General features: G+C 49.6%; 1 protein-coding gene across 2 annotated transcripts in view; it reads right to left on the bottom strand.

Annotated features, from left to right (window-relative positions):
* Positions 1-2,985: 2,985 nt before the first annotated feature.
* Positions 2,986-14,489, bottom strand: part of MBTPS1 (membrane-bound transcription factor peptidase, site 1) — a 64,255-nt gene continuing 52,751 nt past the window's right edge. For both annotated transcript variants that reach the window (XM_011942185.1, XM_011942186.1), the window contains 5 exons: positions 12,877-13,017; positions 9,944-10,075; positions 8,533-8,659; positions 5,261-5,391; positions 2,986-3,871 (listed from right to left, as the gene is read on the bottom strand). In XM_011942185.1, the coding sequence (XP_011797575.1) occupies positions 3,675-3,871; positions 5,261-5,391; positions 8,533-8,659; positions 9,944-10,075; positions 12,877-13,017 (728 nt within the window). In that variant the 3' untranslated portion in view covers positions 2,986-3,674. The remainder of the gene's footprint in view (positions 3,872-5,260; positions 5,392-8,532; positions 8,660-9,943; positions 10,076-12,876; positions 13,018-14,489) is intronic.

Raw genomic sequence — 14,489 nt, forward strand, 5'->3', positions numbered from 1 at the left:
TGTGGGACACGCTCTGCACGGAAAGGACAAGTGTGTGTGCAAAGGAAGATCTAAACTTGAGTGTCCTGTACAGGGGAGGGGGCCAAAGGGGGAGTCACTATTAGCATCTCATCTTAAAGATTCCTGTAGTTGGGGCCACTGCGTGAGTCTCCAGAGACAGCCAGGGCGAAGGATGATACCTGACGCCACTCAGGGTCCCCAGGCCCCCTGTGAACCCCAGGTGTATCTGTGGTTGTGGCTGGTTGGTCTTTTTTGTTTTTTGTTTTTTTTGGTAGAGACAGAGTCTTGCTTATGTTGGCCAGGCTAGCCTCCAGTGATCCTCCTGCTTCGGCCACCCAGTGCTGGGATACAGGCAGAGCCATTGCCAGCTGGCCTCTTCTGGCTTGTTAAAAAGATGTAGCTGTTCACTAGGACAATGAGAGTCTATGCCACAGGCAAAAAGGAATCCTTTCGAAGTGGTAGTTGGCCCAGCCCAGGACCACATGAGTGGTCCCAGATGACAGAACGTGGCCTCAACCTCCAGGCACGTGTGTCCCTGTAATGGCTGACATCAGCACTGGCTGTCAGGCACGCGGCTAAGCACATGGCCTGGGTGACACCACACCCCCAACACACAGCACTCGGTGGTGTGGAGGCCCCTGGCTAGGGCCCACGGCAGGCGTGGCCGGGCTGAACTGGACCCAGGCAGCTTGAGTCTAGGGCCAGGGCCATGACATCCTCTCCAGGACCTCCAAGGCAGACCCCGGAATCCCACGGCTGCCCCCAGCAAGGGGGGCGTCCCTCCACGGCCTCTTCTGTTGGGTGGCACATCTGAATGCCAGACCCAGTCACCTCAGCAGACCACATGGATCTGGTTCCTCCCGGAGACCTAATCCCCTTTCTACCTAAACTCTTCACCAGGGCATTCTCTCTCCAGGCTCACCCTCACCTGCTCCTTCACTCAATCCTCTCAGACTCTGTCCCAAGGCCCCCCAGCATCTGGGTATCCTGTTGGTGTGTCACTGTCCCTTTAGGGAGAGACAGACATGGGGCATCACACAGACACCAGCAGGAGAGAACATGGGTTAAGTACACAGGTTTTGGAACGGAGGGCAACCTGAGTTCAAATTCTGCCTTGGCTACTAGTCATATGACCAGACAAGGCGATGAGCGATCTCCAGGCTTCCGTTTCACCTGTGTGGCGGGCCCAGTGATGCCCACCTTACAGTGTGTGGGGAATGAAACAAAAACACGTGTTATAACTAGCACAGCATGCCTGGCACACAGCTCTTCACGACATCATTCCAGCAACTGGACAGAAAGCGTCCTCACCTCGTGGTTCGAGGCGAAACCTGTAACATAACCCTGTCCTTTATGGTCCTGAGCACCAGACGGTGAGCAGCCTGCACCTGTGGAGACCTGTGAGCCGAGAGGCTCCAGAGCCAACAGCATGGAAGACCCCTGTGTGGATAAGGAGAGTGGCTCAGAGTCACAGCCACCTACTAAGGACGGCAGGGCTCCTGAGTGCCAGATGCTTGCAGCCCTCGGACTGCTTGTGAGGCCCTACACCCTTCGCCCAGGAACGAATGCCTCACGGGACCTCAGCAACACATTCGGATTCTTGAAGCACCGACAGCAGAGTGCAGTGATAGCCGCAAGGTGAGCACGTGACCTGCCAGGGACGAAAAGAATCACAATGGACAGATGGCCCCACGGCTCCTCCCCTGTGTGGGCCAGGATGTTCTCTGCCCATGACCTCAGCAGCACCCTGCACAGCCTCTGCCCTCCTTCCCAGTCACCCTCACCTTTGCTGTGTGGACTGGTGCTCGGCCAGTCAGCATACAGCACCCTGTTCAGGTGGGGATCAAAGATTAACAGGCTGTCTGGGATCAGGCAATGCTTTCTTGGATATGACCCCTAATGCACAAGCAACCAAAGAAAAAAACAGAAAAAATGGACTTCAAGATGAAAACCTTTTCTATTTCAAAGGATGGCATCAAGAGAGTGAAAGGCCAAAGAACAAGAGACAGTATCTGCAAGTTACACTGCTGATAAGGGACTCGTCTAAGAACTCCTACAATTCAATAAAAACACAACCCAATTAAAATATGGACAGAGGCTCTGAACAGACATTTCTGCAAGGGAGACAGACAAATGGGCAATAAACACATGAAAAGACACGCAACATTGTTATGTCTTGAGGGAGGTGCAAGTGAAAGCTGCAGTGAGACAGCACTGCACACCCACGAGGACGGCTAGCATCTACAAGACGGGGAACTGCAGGTGCTGACGAGGATGTGGAGAAAGTGGAGCTCTCGCACGCTGCTGGCACGAATGCAAGATGGTGCAGCGGCTTTGGGAGCTCCTCAAAAACTTAAACACAAAGAAGTATTTCATACCTAGGTACACTCCCAACAGAAAAAAAGAAACAAAAAACAAAAAACTACATTTGCACAAACCCCTGTACACAAATACTCAGAGCAGCGCTGTTCACAGTGGCCAAAAAGTGGGAACACACAAATGTCCACCAGCTGAGGAAGAGAGAAACACAACTGGTCTAGCCACCCCACAGGACACTGCTCAGCCACAAGGAGGAATGCGTCTGAATACCTGCTACAGCGCTGGTCAATGAACCCCGACAACATGACACGGAGTGAAAAGAGTCAGATGCCAAGGACTCTGTACTGTGCGATCCCATTGAAAGGACATGTCCAGGACCGGCCAATCCACAGACAGAGCAGCCCGGCTGCCGGCGACCTGGGGGCAGGGGATGAATGGGGGTGACTTGGGGTGGGAGTGGGGTTTTCTCTGGGGTGATGAAAATGTTCTGGAAACTGCACAGCCTTGTGAGTGCACCAAAAACCACTGAGCTCTACACTACAAAGTGGAGAATGTTATGTGAATTGTGTCTCAATAAAAACAAACTTAGCAGGTTGATTCAGAACCCATTCCAGACTGTCATCAAAGAGAAATGGGACAAGTAGAAAGAGTCCGTTACACAGTATCTTTAAGCTTCAGACGGGTAATACATATTTATTGAAAATTTTCTTCACCGACAATGGTGAAATCAAGACCTCAAATTACAAAACATGGTGGCAGGTGACACTTACAAAAATAAAGCAAAGGTCTATGTTTCACAGATTTGTGTACGTTTCCTTCAAATCTCAGTCTGTCCTATCATTAAAAAGATCATGGAATCTATGTTGTTCCTCATGATGGAATAGTAAAAAAACCGCATTCCACTGACAAAAAAAATAGTTTTGCTTCCAAATAGCTCAAGTCTTTAAAGTGACTTTTCCCAACAATAAATATAGAAAATAGCCTTTAACAAGCGTATTTTAGCTTGGTCAGGGTTGTATCATTTGTTTGGAAAGTACATCTTTCCCCTCCAGTCAGAAGACCCCAGACAGCCTTTCCAGGTTCTCCCGAGTCTTTGGTGCGCGTAGCTGCCCGGTGGGAAGTCTCACTGGCGGCAGAGCCTCTGAGTCCCTCCTGACGGGACGGGACCCACAGGATTCTTCTCGATGTACCAGGAGCCTCTGCCCATCACAGGAGGGCAAGCCCATGTAGAACAGACTCTAACAAACCTGCAGCTGGAAACTAGATCCCTTTTAAACCGTCACCACAGCTCAGCTCACCCACCAGCGCCGTCCGTGAAGGCTCTCTCTGGCCCTCACGGTCAGCCAGGCTGCCGGTCACACCGAAGGGGTCTTTGGCGGGTGAACCTGCTGCATGAGCTGCGGGCGCTTCACCCTGGGCTTCCTCCGCTTCGGCCTGCTCTTGGCCTTGTTGATTTGTACCACAAAGAAGGCCAGGACCACCATGGCTCCCAGGAAGGCAAAGACAGGAATGGTCTGGCCCACCTCCTGGTTGTAGCGGCCAGGCATGATCCCTGCAAGAGGACAGATGGTGAACAGGCAGGAACGCCACAGAGCTACCATGACAGCCTTTTTCCATGACAGCTGGATTCATCAGAAACTAAATGCGAGCTAATTTCACTCGCTGGGCTTGCAGGGCATACCTCATTTTTAAGCCTTAGCTAAAGTAACCCAGGCCATCAGTAAACAGTGGATGAGAGCAAAGAGCAGTCATGTTTCAGTCCGTGGAGAAGCCACTTCCTGGCGGGGTAGAGGGCTCAGTGGGCTCTCTCCTGCCCCTCCTCCCTGGGCTCCCCACAGGTGGATGATCAGGCCCAGCTCTGCTTCCGTCACAACCTACTGAAGGGAGGCCCAGAGGCGCTCTGTGTTTCCCTAAAAACAAGGGAAGATGGGCACGTCTCTATCCAGGGGAGAAGGAGGGGCCTGTGGTTCCAGCTGAGTGGGAGGAGAAGAAAGGAGACGTGGCGGAAGAAGCACCTCTGGCAGTGCCCCGCCTTTGGGGGAAGCCCTCCATGGAGGAGACGTGTGGCTGAAAACCAGGAGAGGCCATCAGAAGACCCCGGTTCAGAATGTCAATACGATTGACTGGGCAATGCTAAGGGCTCTGGAATTTACCCTCAGCGCACCCCGTGACCTACGCACAAGGCCCTCAGGACCCTGGCACCACCACCACCACGCAGTGTCCAGGCCTGGACTGCACGACAAGGGTGCCCCTTCCTGATCCCATTTCTGGACAATTCCTGGAACCCAGAGAAACTCCCCTTGATAGCTGTAAACTCTTTGGAAGAGTACAGGGGACTCTAGAGCAAAAGACCTGCCCAGGTTCTGCTGGAAACGCCTGGTACTAACTGCCTTGGGTAGTGGAGAAGAACCTGCCCCAGGCAGGCTATCGAGTCGCCCTCAGAGTCTGTCGGATCCCCGCAGGGACAGACAGGATGAGACCGCCCCAGCTCAGTCAAGCCCCTCCCAGTGGGAGCAGGGCAGAGAACTGGAAGGGCCTTGTGGGCTGAGAGCTGGGAGCCAGGGCGGCTGCTGCCACTGGCTGGGACCCAAACCAGCAGACAGGCGTCCTGTGAGGGACATAATAGGTGGCTGGCAGAACTTTCATAAAGAGCGTGCAAGTTACTTTGAACATTTTTAAGTAGATCACCCGGTCGTTGTAAAAGAAATTCCAATGTGAAAATCTAGGTAGCATTTTCTAAGGGAAACAACAATCCCTTAATCTCTCAGGTCTGCCCTTGGTCGTGCTGGTCTGTGCCACAGAAGACGCCAAGAGCCAAGGCCACCACAGCTCCCAGGAAGGCAGAGACAGGAAGAGTCTGGCCCGCCTCCTGGGGGAGGGAGACTCCTTTGAACAAAATACAGGATGACTGAGCACAGTAACAAAGCACCCGAGAACTCACCTCCAGGAATGTCCCAGGCGCCGCTCTCTCCAGGGGACAAGGGCCTCACTTGAGGGCGATTTGATCGAAAGTTGGGTAACACCACCTTGTCCAGGTCGATGGAGAGTAGCTTCTGATGTTTCCAAAGGTTACTTCAGAAAATAGATTAAAACAAAATAAAAATAAGCCATTGTACTTGTCTAGGAAGCTCAACTAAAACCCAAGAAAGAGAAAGTGATCTATAGGGAGATGTGAAATGCTATTTGCATCCACGTCTACCTAAATGCCACTGAACAGCAACTGTGGTGGCCATTTCCAGGTCCTGAGAGAGACAGATCAAAATCAAGTCCCTGTTCATGAGATTCTACTGAGTTTATAATATGACCAGCATGAGCCTGTTTTTGCATAAAGCTGGCAACATGACCAAGCAACTCGGGATGACACTCATGGTGAGGCCCTGGAAGGAGCCTGTGGGTGGGAGAAGCTGAAGACTGCCGAGTGGACGTGAGCCTGGGGCCATCGAGGTCCTCTCCCTAAGGCCTGGAGCAGTCGGAGGCAATGGTGACTCCACAACCACTGCATATAAGGAAGTGGGCAAACTGGTGCCGGGAACCAGACAGCATCTTTGTCTCTGAAGAAACCGCTGTCTAGAGGGAGAAGAGGAAACATACAAGGAAGCAACAGTGGGGAGAGTCTGAGCAGCGAAACGCGGGTCCCCATCTGCCGCGCCCGCAGTGGGGGGATGATCAAGTGAACGCATGCGCTTTCTGCACTCCGTGGTGCACAGTATCATTATTAACTTTGGGATCTGAAAAACTTGTTCAGGCCAATACAACTTAGACCCAAAGGACGCAGAGAGGTTGATATGCTGGCAACAGCGGCACAGAGCCTGGGAGGACACCAGAGCTAGAGCGAAGAGCGCGATGGGAAAACACTACTCCGGCTTAAGTGAGGGGAAGAATACAGTAAGTTTGCCAATGAAAAATTCTCTGTTTTTCTGTTGTTGACTCACTTGGAAACTGTCGGCCTGTCTCTCTCACTTTGGGCAAGTGAAAGCAAAGATGTCCAGTCCTATCAGCAACTAGGCTGAAAGTCAATGCCAAACTGGCGGGCAAGGGCTGGTCTGAGCAGAGGCTTCTTAGGCAGGAAAGAGAGAGACTCCCATTCGATACTCCCAGCTCAGCAACTGCCTGAATACCAATGAGCACTCATTATAACCCTCCTATTTTATAGGATTTAATTTTACACTTCAGGTTTAATCAGTCTGAAAATTAAACTGATAGTATTAAGTTATGGAATCAATGACATTTAGGCTTTATGACTTTGTAGCTGAATATATACGGGCTATATTTCCATTCTAACAGTGACATCCTGTTCCAGAATCTAATTCTTTGGTGATGGCACTTTCTAGTGGAGTAGTCATGGTAACAGTCCACACCCATTACCACGTGGCTGCTTTACAGCATACTGATGGAAGGACTGAGGAGCCACCGGAGCAGGGGTTCCTCTCAGGGAGGACGCTGACACTTCCACAGCTGCCCTAGCTATGGGCACCTGATGCCCAACAAAGAAACCCAAAGAGCCTCTCCACTTCACAGACAGAAACCTGCCCCCGGCACTGGGCTGACAGGTATCTGGAGCTGTCTCCTGGTCTCAGATCTCTTTTAGAGACTCAGAATATGCGTCGATCTAGGTCTCTGGGGACTGAAAATAATTTTCAACAAGATGTGAAAAGCAAGATAAATGTAAAACCCAGCCGCGTACTGAGAAGGAGGCATTACTGAGTGATTGTAAAAATCAAATTCCAGGAGCTGTCCATTATCAACATGCTGGATGGGCCACTCTAGAATGTGATGGATTCTTTGATGTGAACAGGTAGATAGCCAAGGATAGAAAGGACATTGTTATCTGCTTCAAGTCCTGAACAACACTGTGGAGAATAATTGGGTTTCTGGAACTTCAGCTAACACTGTTCACTGAGTATGAATTGCTGACCATGGCTGGAATATAAACTCTGGTTTGAATGCTAGGCTAATAGAAGGTTATAAATGAATAGGATGCAAAAATGGAAACTTATCAGAAATTTTTAAATGATGAGATGTGAACTGGAATGGAAAAGTACCCAGTAATTAAGGTTCAGAAAGAAAGCTGCTGATGAAACAATGTGATGATTCCACCATTCTCCTGTGTTCCATTAAGCATATTCGAAATGAAGACATATGGTCAGTGCGTGGTGTGTTTAGCACTTTTGGTTTATGATGAGCAGTAAAGGCGGAAGGCGGCCTCACCACCTTCCCACGGGCATTCTCCTCTTCACCTTACAGGACGGAGGGTGGCCTCTGTCCCCGGCCCCATACCATCACTGGAGGAAAAGGGGGCCTGTCTAGAGCGGAGCCTCCTGCCTGAGGGGGTTGGGGAGAGGGGCCGGGTACCAGGTGGCCAGGGAGGCTCGGAGGGCAAGACTCCTGCTTGATGGGGTGGGAGGTGTGCCTGCCAGGCCAGGGGCACAGCTCTGACAGCTGTCCCTGGCTTCATCCCCTTGCTCAGGAGAAGCTCCCCCTTTCTTCTGATACTGTCCTGCTCAGGCTAGGGACGTCACAGAAAAAGTGAGAGGGTGGGATCTGAGAAAACGGGGACCAGTCACGCCCAGCTGGCTTGCCTCAGCCGTAGGGGGAAACGGCAGAGCCACCTCGAACACCGGCTACGGAAAGGAAACAATGCAAATGAAGAAGCCGAGTTAGTGAGCTGGAGAAGGGATCCGGGCGGCACTGCACACAGCAGTGCAGTGACAGCAGTAGAGGTTACAGCCTATCGTCAGAAGCGGGTGCTTTCACCCCCAGTCACAGTCAGCACAGGACATAATGACACAGAAGCATGCTCTTCTTGGAAAGGCTGCAACCGTGGCCCCCGGGGATGACAGAAGAAGGGAACTCTCTGTATCTTATCATCAATGTCTCAAACAGGGAACACACTGCAGCCGGCAGCTCTCGACTCCACAGCCACAGGACTCAGCTCCAGCTCACATGAAATCACTGTTGGATCACAGCCTTTTAAAAAAGAATTAACCAAATGTAACAAGATGCGAATTATCCAAAGCACTTTTTATGCGGGATACCACCAAAGAGCCTATTTCCAAAGGCCAACACGGGGTTCACTAAATAACTACCACAAATGACAAACCTGAAGATCTGACAATCCAATAGTGACGTCTGTAAAATTCCATTCTCTCCTATAAGAAAAGCAATGACTCACAAGCCCACGGAAAGAGTGGAAGGGCACAGGCGGACACTAACCTGGGCGCCGTCTCGTTTAAAGGCTGTGGCTTGGCCCAAGACAAATGTGGACAGGCTGGCAGAGGCCGAGGTTTTGGGTCTCCCAAATGGGCCTCCAGAACCTTGGAGTACCGATGAAGATGGTTTCCTGTAGTTAGAAGCAACATCAACAAAAAAGAAAATCATCTCTATTATTAAAATGCAAAGGAAAAAAGAGGACTTTATCATGAGTTTGTCTGCTTTCCCATAACAGAGCACAGAGTCCCTGTGCTCTGTTAAGCTGTCCTCCACGTGCTGCAGGAGCCACGCCTGATTGGTTCCTCCCGGACAATGTGTGTTTCCATTGCTGAAGGTGGGTGAGAAAATCAGAACTGTTTCCTTGAAGATGGGCAGATGTGTGCACGGCACTGGCTGGTCAACCTTTGCTGACCACCACCGACACACACAAGGCTACACTTGCAGAAACTAAGCTACAGACCAGTTTCACAGAAAAAAATCCTTCTCTTCTAAAATATTTAATTCTCTGGCCAAATAAAAAAAAACTCTGCATTTTCAAAATTCTTTCTATTTCTTCGATCTGCACCATTGAACACTGTAGCTGCCAACCACATGTAGCTATCGAGCAACTGAAATAAGGTATCATGTGTTTAAATTCTAATATTCTTCTTGTCTTCGGCTCAAGTATATTATTAAAATAGTTTCATCTGTGTTTCTTTCTACTTTTTAAACGCAGCTCCTGGAAAATATTAAATGATGCCTGTGGCTCACATGATCCTTCTATGGGCAGTGCTATAAGGACCAGCACACCAAGCGACTTCCAGGCACTGATACCCACCCCGCTAAGTGCCAAGCAGCTGGGGGTCCCACGGCACTGGCACAGGCCCCAGAGGCAGGTTGAGGCTCCACCAGCACATACCGCCCGGGGGATCTCAGGCAGGTATCTAATTCCTCTCAACTCTCGCTTCCTTATCTGGAAACTGGGAATGATAGTAACTATTTTCACAGGATACTGAGAGGGGACAGTGAGGTAATCCATGGGAGCATCCCAGCCTGCGGCCTGGGACCTGGCAAGCGCTCTAGGCGTCGGTGATTCTTCCTGAAGGCCTGTAGGAGCCAGTGTCCTCTCCTGTGAAAGGAGGTAAACACACCTGGAGGGGCGTGAGGGTGTGAGGGTGTGAGGGCGTGAGGGGCAGGGTGCGTGCGGAAAAGCAGCTGCACACTGGGCCCTCGATCATATCCCTCTGGGGACTAAGGATGGCCTCTCGGCAGGTTAGAGCTGCTGTGTGCTGGTCTACCTGCAGCCATTACGAAAACCGCTCAGCTGTGCACACAAACTGGCCCCACTTGCTGGCAGGCACAGCCACTGGCTGAAGTAGCATCATGTTCAGCTGGATCCCATTTCCTCCCCAAGGCATCCTGCCCATCCACTCACCTTCCATCCTCTCTGGAGGGGCTGAGCCTGCTCCACTGGGAGGGCGCTGGCGGTTCCCGGAGTGACTGAGGCTAGGAGGTGTCACCCCATACGATGTGTACTGGAGGAGCGCGTCCAGAAGCCAAAAGCAGTCTGCAAGTCAGCAAGCCTGTTTAGGAATTCTTTTTTTTTTTTTTTTCAGACAGAGTCATGCTCTTGTCACCCAGTGCGGTGGCACAATCATAGCTCACTGTAGCCTGGAGCTTCTGGGCTCAAGTGATCCTCCTGCCTCAGCCTCCCGAGTAGCTGAGACTGCAAGCACATGACCCCATGCCTGGCTGATTTTTTATTTTTTGCAGAAATGGGTCTGGCTGGTCTCAAACTCCTGGGCTCAAGTGATCTTCCTGCCTCGGTCTCCCAAAGTGCTGGGATTATAGGTGTGAGCCACCACACATGGCCTGGAATTTAGCTTTTAAAAACAAATCTCTAAAGGAAATTTTTTTTAAGTTAGTCCCCAAAAGAGGGGGAAATGGGAGTTCAGAAGTCACGAGTTTACGTCAAAGTAAATCCAATATGCTCCAGATTCCCCTATTCTCGTAAGACATGCATTCTCAGTGGCCCAGCCCAGCCAGATCGGCACACACAGGCCTGACCTGACCAGGGCTCCACTCCCCAGTGCCTCGTGGCTCCAAGTGGTCAGCACCACTGTCCACCAGGCTGCACCAACTGCCTGAGTGCCACACTCAGCTTCTCATGGATAGGGGCAGAACGGAGTTCATTCAGAGACAGTGAGACCATGTGACACCCACTGAGAAAAGAAGGGCCTGAGAGCGGGGGCTCAGGGGCAACAGGGAGAGAACAGAGAGTCATGGCTCCTGCTGCGTCCCAGAGGCTCTCCTGGGGAGAAGGAACTGTACTGACACCTCAGGGGGTGGAGGCAAGGCCCAACACCCATGGAGCATCTGTTCACTTGAGCTGGGCTTCGAGTCAGCAGGGCCCTGACCACTGGAAGTGCGACAACAGAGAAAGGGCAATTTGTTTTTGGGGACACCTCAGAGTCGAGGCACTGGGCTAGCAACAGCTTCCGTTCACAAAGGATCCTTTCTGAGCGCGAAAGCGCCACCCGGTATCAAAACTGGAGCTTCTGTTTCCATCTTGTTTCTCCTGTGTCTGCCCCTTCAAGTCCCATTAACATCAACCTGGACTAGACAAGATCCATGCAACAAAAATGCCATTAAGTACTCTTCTTTCATTAAAGGGCACTTCTGGTCAAGTGCTTAATGCCCCTGAAAGGTTAAAAAAGCTGCCATTTTAAATTTAAGGCCTAGGACCATCTTCACAGGCATTTAAAATTTAATACAGATTCTTACCAGGAGATCTCAGGTCTTAAAATCTCTGTGGAAATAAAACATTAATCTCCTTTAACTGTGATTTTAACCCTCACTTTTTATTTTTATTTTATTATTTATTTTATTTATTTATTTGAGACAGTCTCTCGCTCTGTCGCCCAGGCTGGAAGTACAGTGGCCGGATCTCAGCTCACTGCAAGCTCCGCCTCCCGGGTTTGTGCCATTCTCCTGCCTCAGCCTCCCGAGTAGCTGGGACTACAGGCGCCCGTCACCTCGCCCGGCTAGTTTTTTGTATTTTTTTTAGTAGAGATGGGGTTTCACCGTGTTAGCCAGGATGGTCTCAATCTCCTGACCTCGTGATCTGCCCGTCTCGGCCTCCCAAAGTGCTGGGATTACAGGCTTGAGCCACCGCGCCCGGCCTTATTTTTATTTTATTTTATTTAAACAGTGTCTTTCTCTGTCACCCAGGCTGGAGTGCAGTGGTGCGATCTTGGCTCACTGCAACCTCCACCTCCCGGGTTCAAGCAACTCTCGCGCCTCAGCCTCCTGAGTAGCTGGGATTACAGGCACACGCCACCACGCCTGGCTAATTTTTCTATTTTTAGTAGAGATGGGGTTTCACCATGTTGGCCAGGCTAGTCACGAACTCCTGACCTCATGATCCACTCACCTCGGCCTACCAAAGTGCTGGGATCACGGCCGTGAGCCACCGCACCCCGCCCATTTTTGATTTTTAAAAAGACCCATCCCAGTCTAGGGATTTCCATAAATGCCAGGAATGCAGTCCACTTCAGCCTGAAACGGAGGGGCACACACACCCCTCTCAGTGCATGTTCTCAGGGCCTCGTTCCTGTAACTCACCAGCTGCCCTCTGGCCCCAGTTCCCCAGTGGCCACAGTGTGTTAAAAGGCTGCCCTTCGGTCCTGGCGGTGTCCTCACCTTACCGAAGTGCTTACTATGGAGCACTTTTACCATTCTTTTCCCCTTTACAAAATGAGAAAAATAGTCTGTGCCCAACCTCAAGCCTCCAGATCTAAAGGATGCATCGAGAGACTGAAAAAGAGCAGAGGGAAGACGACTGATGTGCCCATTTGCCTTCCCTTCACGCCTCAAGATAACAAAAGCTCTTCACTGATAAAGGCTCAGAAAAGCCCAAATTCCAGGTCTGGAAGGACAGCCAAGAACCAGCCCTCCAGGAAAAGAATGTGTCAGACCAGAGAAGGGCGCCCCCACGTGGCAGTGCCCACAAAGTGCAGGCAGCACGGGGTAGGAAGCCTGGGAGGGGCAGGCCCCAAGGAAGTCAGGGAAGGGGCTCTCCACCAGAATGCCGGGGTCCCGCCTCCACTGGGCTCAGGAAGGTGAAGATGGAGAAGAGGCATTATGGCCCGAAAAAGTAGTTTTGTTTTGCTTATTAAATGTATGCAGACTCAGACACCTATCAAAATATTCCAAGCAATCAAAGCGACTGCAACGTCTCCAGCTGAGCCTGGCTCAAGTGAACACATGTCGGCTGATCTGCCAGCATCTCACGGGCACCTTTCCAGAGACAAAGGGAAGAAAGGATCTAAGTGCTGAAGTCACTAAGCCCATTTGCGGTTTTCATACCCTTCTGTCGGTGACTGTCATCCAAGCAATTGGAGTCCCCATACAGTACAATCCGGCCTCCACCCTCAGCTGGAAGCTGATAAAGTCCCAAAATGGGGACGTTTTCAACAACTGCTGTTTCCTGCTTTAAAACCTCCAATCCTGAAATCACACAACAAAAACAACAGACATGAGAGTTTCCACTGAGCAGTGTCATTGCCTGAGATTTCATCCATGTGACAAACAAACCACAGTTGCAAAATCTAATATTCAATTAAGACATGGCAAATTTTTAGAACAGAAAAGCCTTAAGAACAAGCCTTTTAGAATAGAAATGTCTTAAGTGCCATTAATTTGTTTTAGCAAAATTCACTCTGTATTTCCGTATCTATCCACTTTCATTTTTACTTGCCATGGCGGTACATAATATTCACAATTGTAAAGGTGCTGCCTCTGTCTTAAAATAAAAAACCTAAATTTTGTCTCCTCTTATTATCCTGAAAGGCCTATGTTTTCAGACAGTTACACAAAGGGCAGCCAGCAGCTCTTGCTAAACACACAGGTTTCTCTATGAATACAGTAATATACACTAATACCCAGGTTTCATGTTTTATTATGAAAAGCTAGGACACATGTAACTAATTTTTTAAAGTATGTCCACATATTTTTAATTTAGGTTTAAGACATTGGTTACATTAATTTCACAAAGACACATGTTCCAACAGCACAGCCTCCTATCTTTGCCCAGATGACATAATTTAAAATTTGTAACAAATCAAGAAGTCAAAAATGAATAGATGCCACAGGTAGCATCATCAGTGGCACCACCAGATAATCTAGGAGTCTCTGCCCCCAATTCAGTTGCTTTCCTCACCACTAGAACATGATGTACATCTTCACCAGAATCTAGTATTGTCCGTGTTGATAACCTCTGAAATGTCTGTAGTTCTATAAACGTGACATTCCCTGCTCTCTGTGCAGGAATCCTACTAGGAGCTGAGTAGAAGAAAAAATACGCTTTTCTTTGGAAGAGGGAAGAAGTCAGGAGAAACTGGAACACATTCACCGCCATTTGCCTTATGGTATTTGATGGGAGTTTTATTTCTGCCATCAGGGTCTTTTCTGATGAGGCATAACCCAAATTCCTATTTTCAAATTCTTATTTTGTACCCAAAAGATTATTCAATTTAAAGTCTTTATGGGAATAAAATGCCCCTTAAAAAAATTTCATTTTCACACTGTAGTAGAACACCAAAAGCAAGCATGTATCCTTAAATCTACTTCTGATTCTCCCCACCCACCAACCAAAAACAAGGATCTCCCAGAGGGTACAAGCCAATGAGACCACCGCTTTGAACCCCTGCTTATAGCTAGGACCTGAAGTGATACTGCCTACGAGAAATGCTTTTAGAAGGAATCACTAACCCGTGGCCAAGTGACTGTGAAAACAGTCATTATGTGCCTAAAGTTGAAATATAACCCTCTGAAACACAGATCCAGTTACTGATCAACCTTGCTTGTGATAAAAGGAAAAAATCCCTTCCAGGTAATATAAAAATAAATTCTATATTCCAGTTGCAAGTAGATAAGGTGAGAAATCCTCTCTTTTCACCGTTTTCAACTAATAAAACTAT

Source organism: Colobus angolensis, unplaced genomic scaffold (genome assembly GCF_000951035.1).
Source record: "Colobus angolensis palliatus isolate OR3802 unplaced genomic scaffold, Cang.pa_1.0 Scaffold207, whole genome shotgun sequence".
NCBI lineage: Eukaryota > Metazoa > Chordata > Mammalia > Primates > Cercopithecidae > Colobus > Colobus angolensis.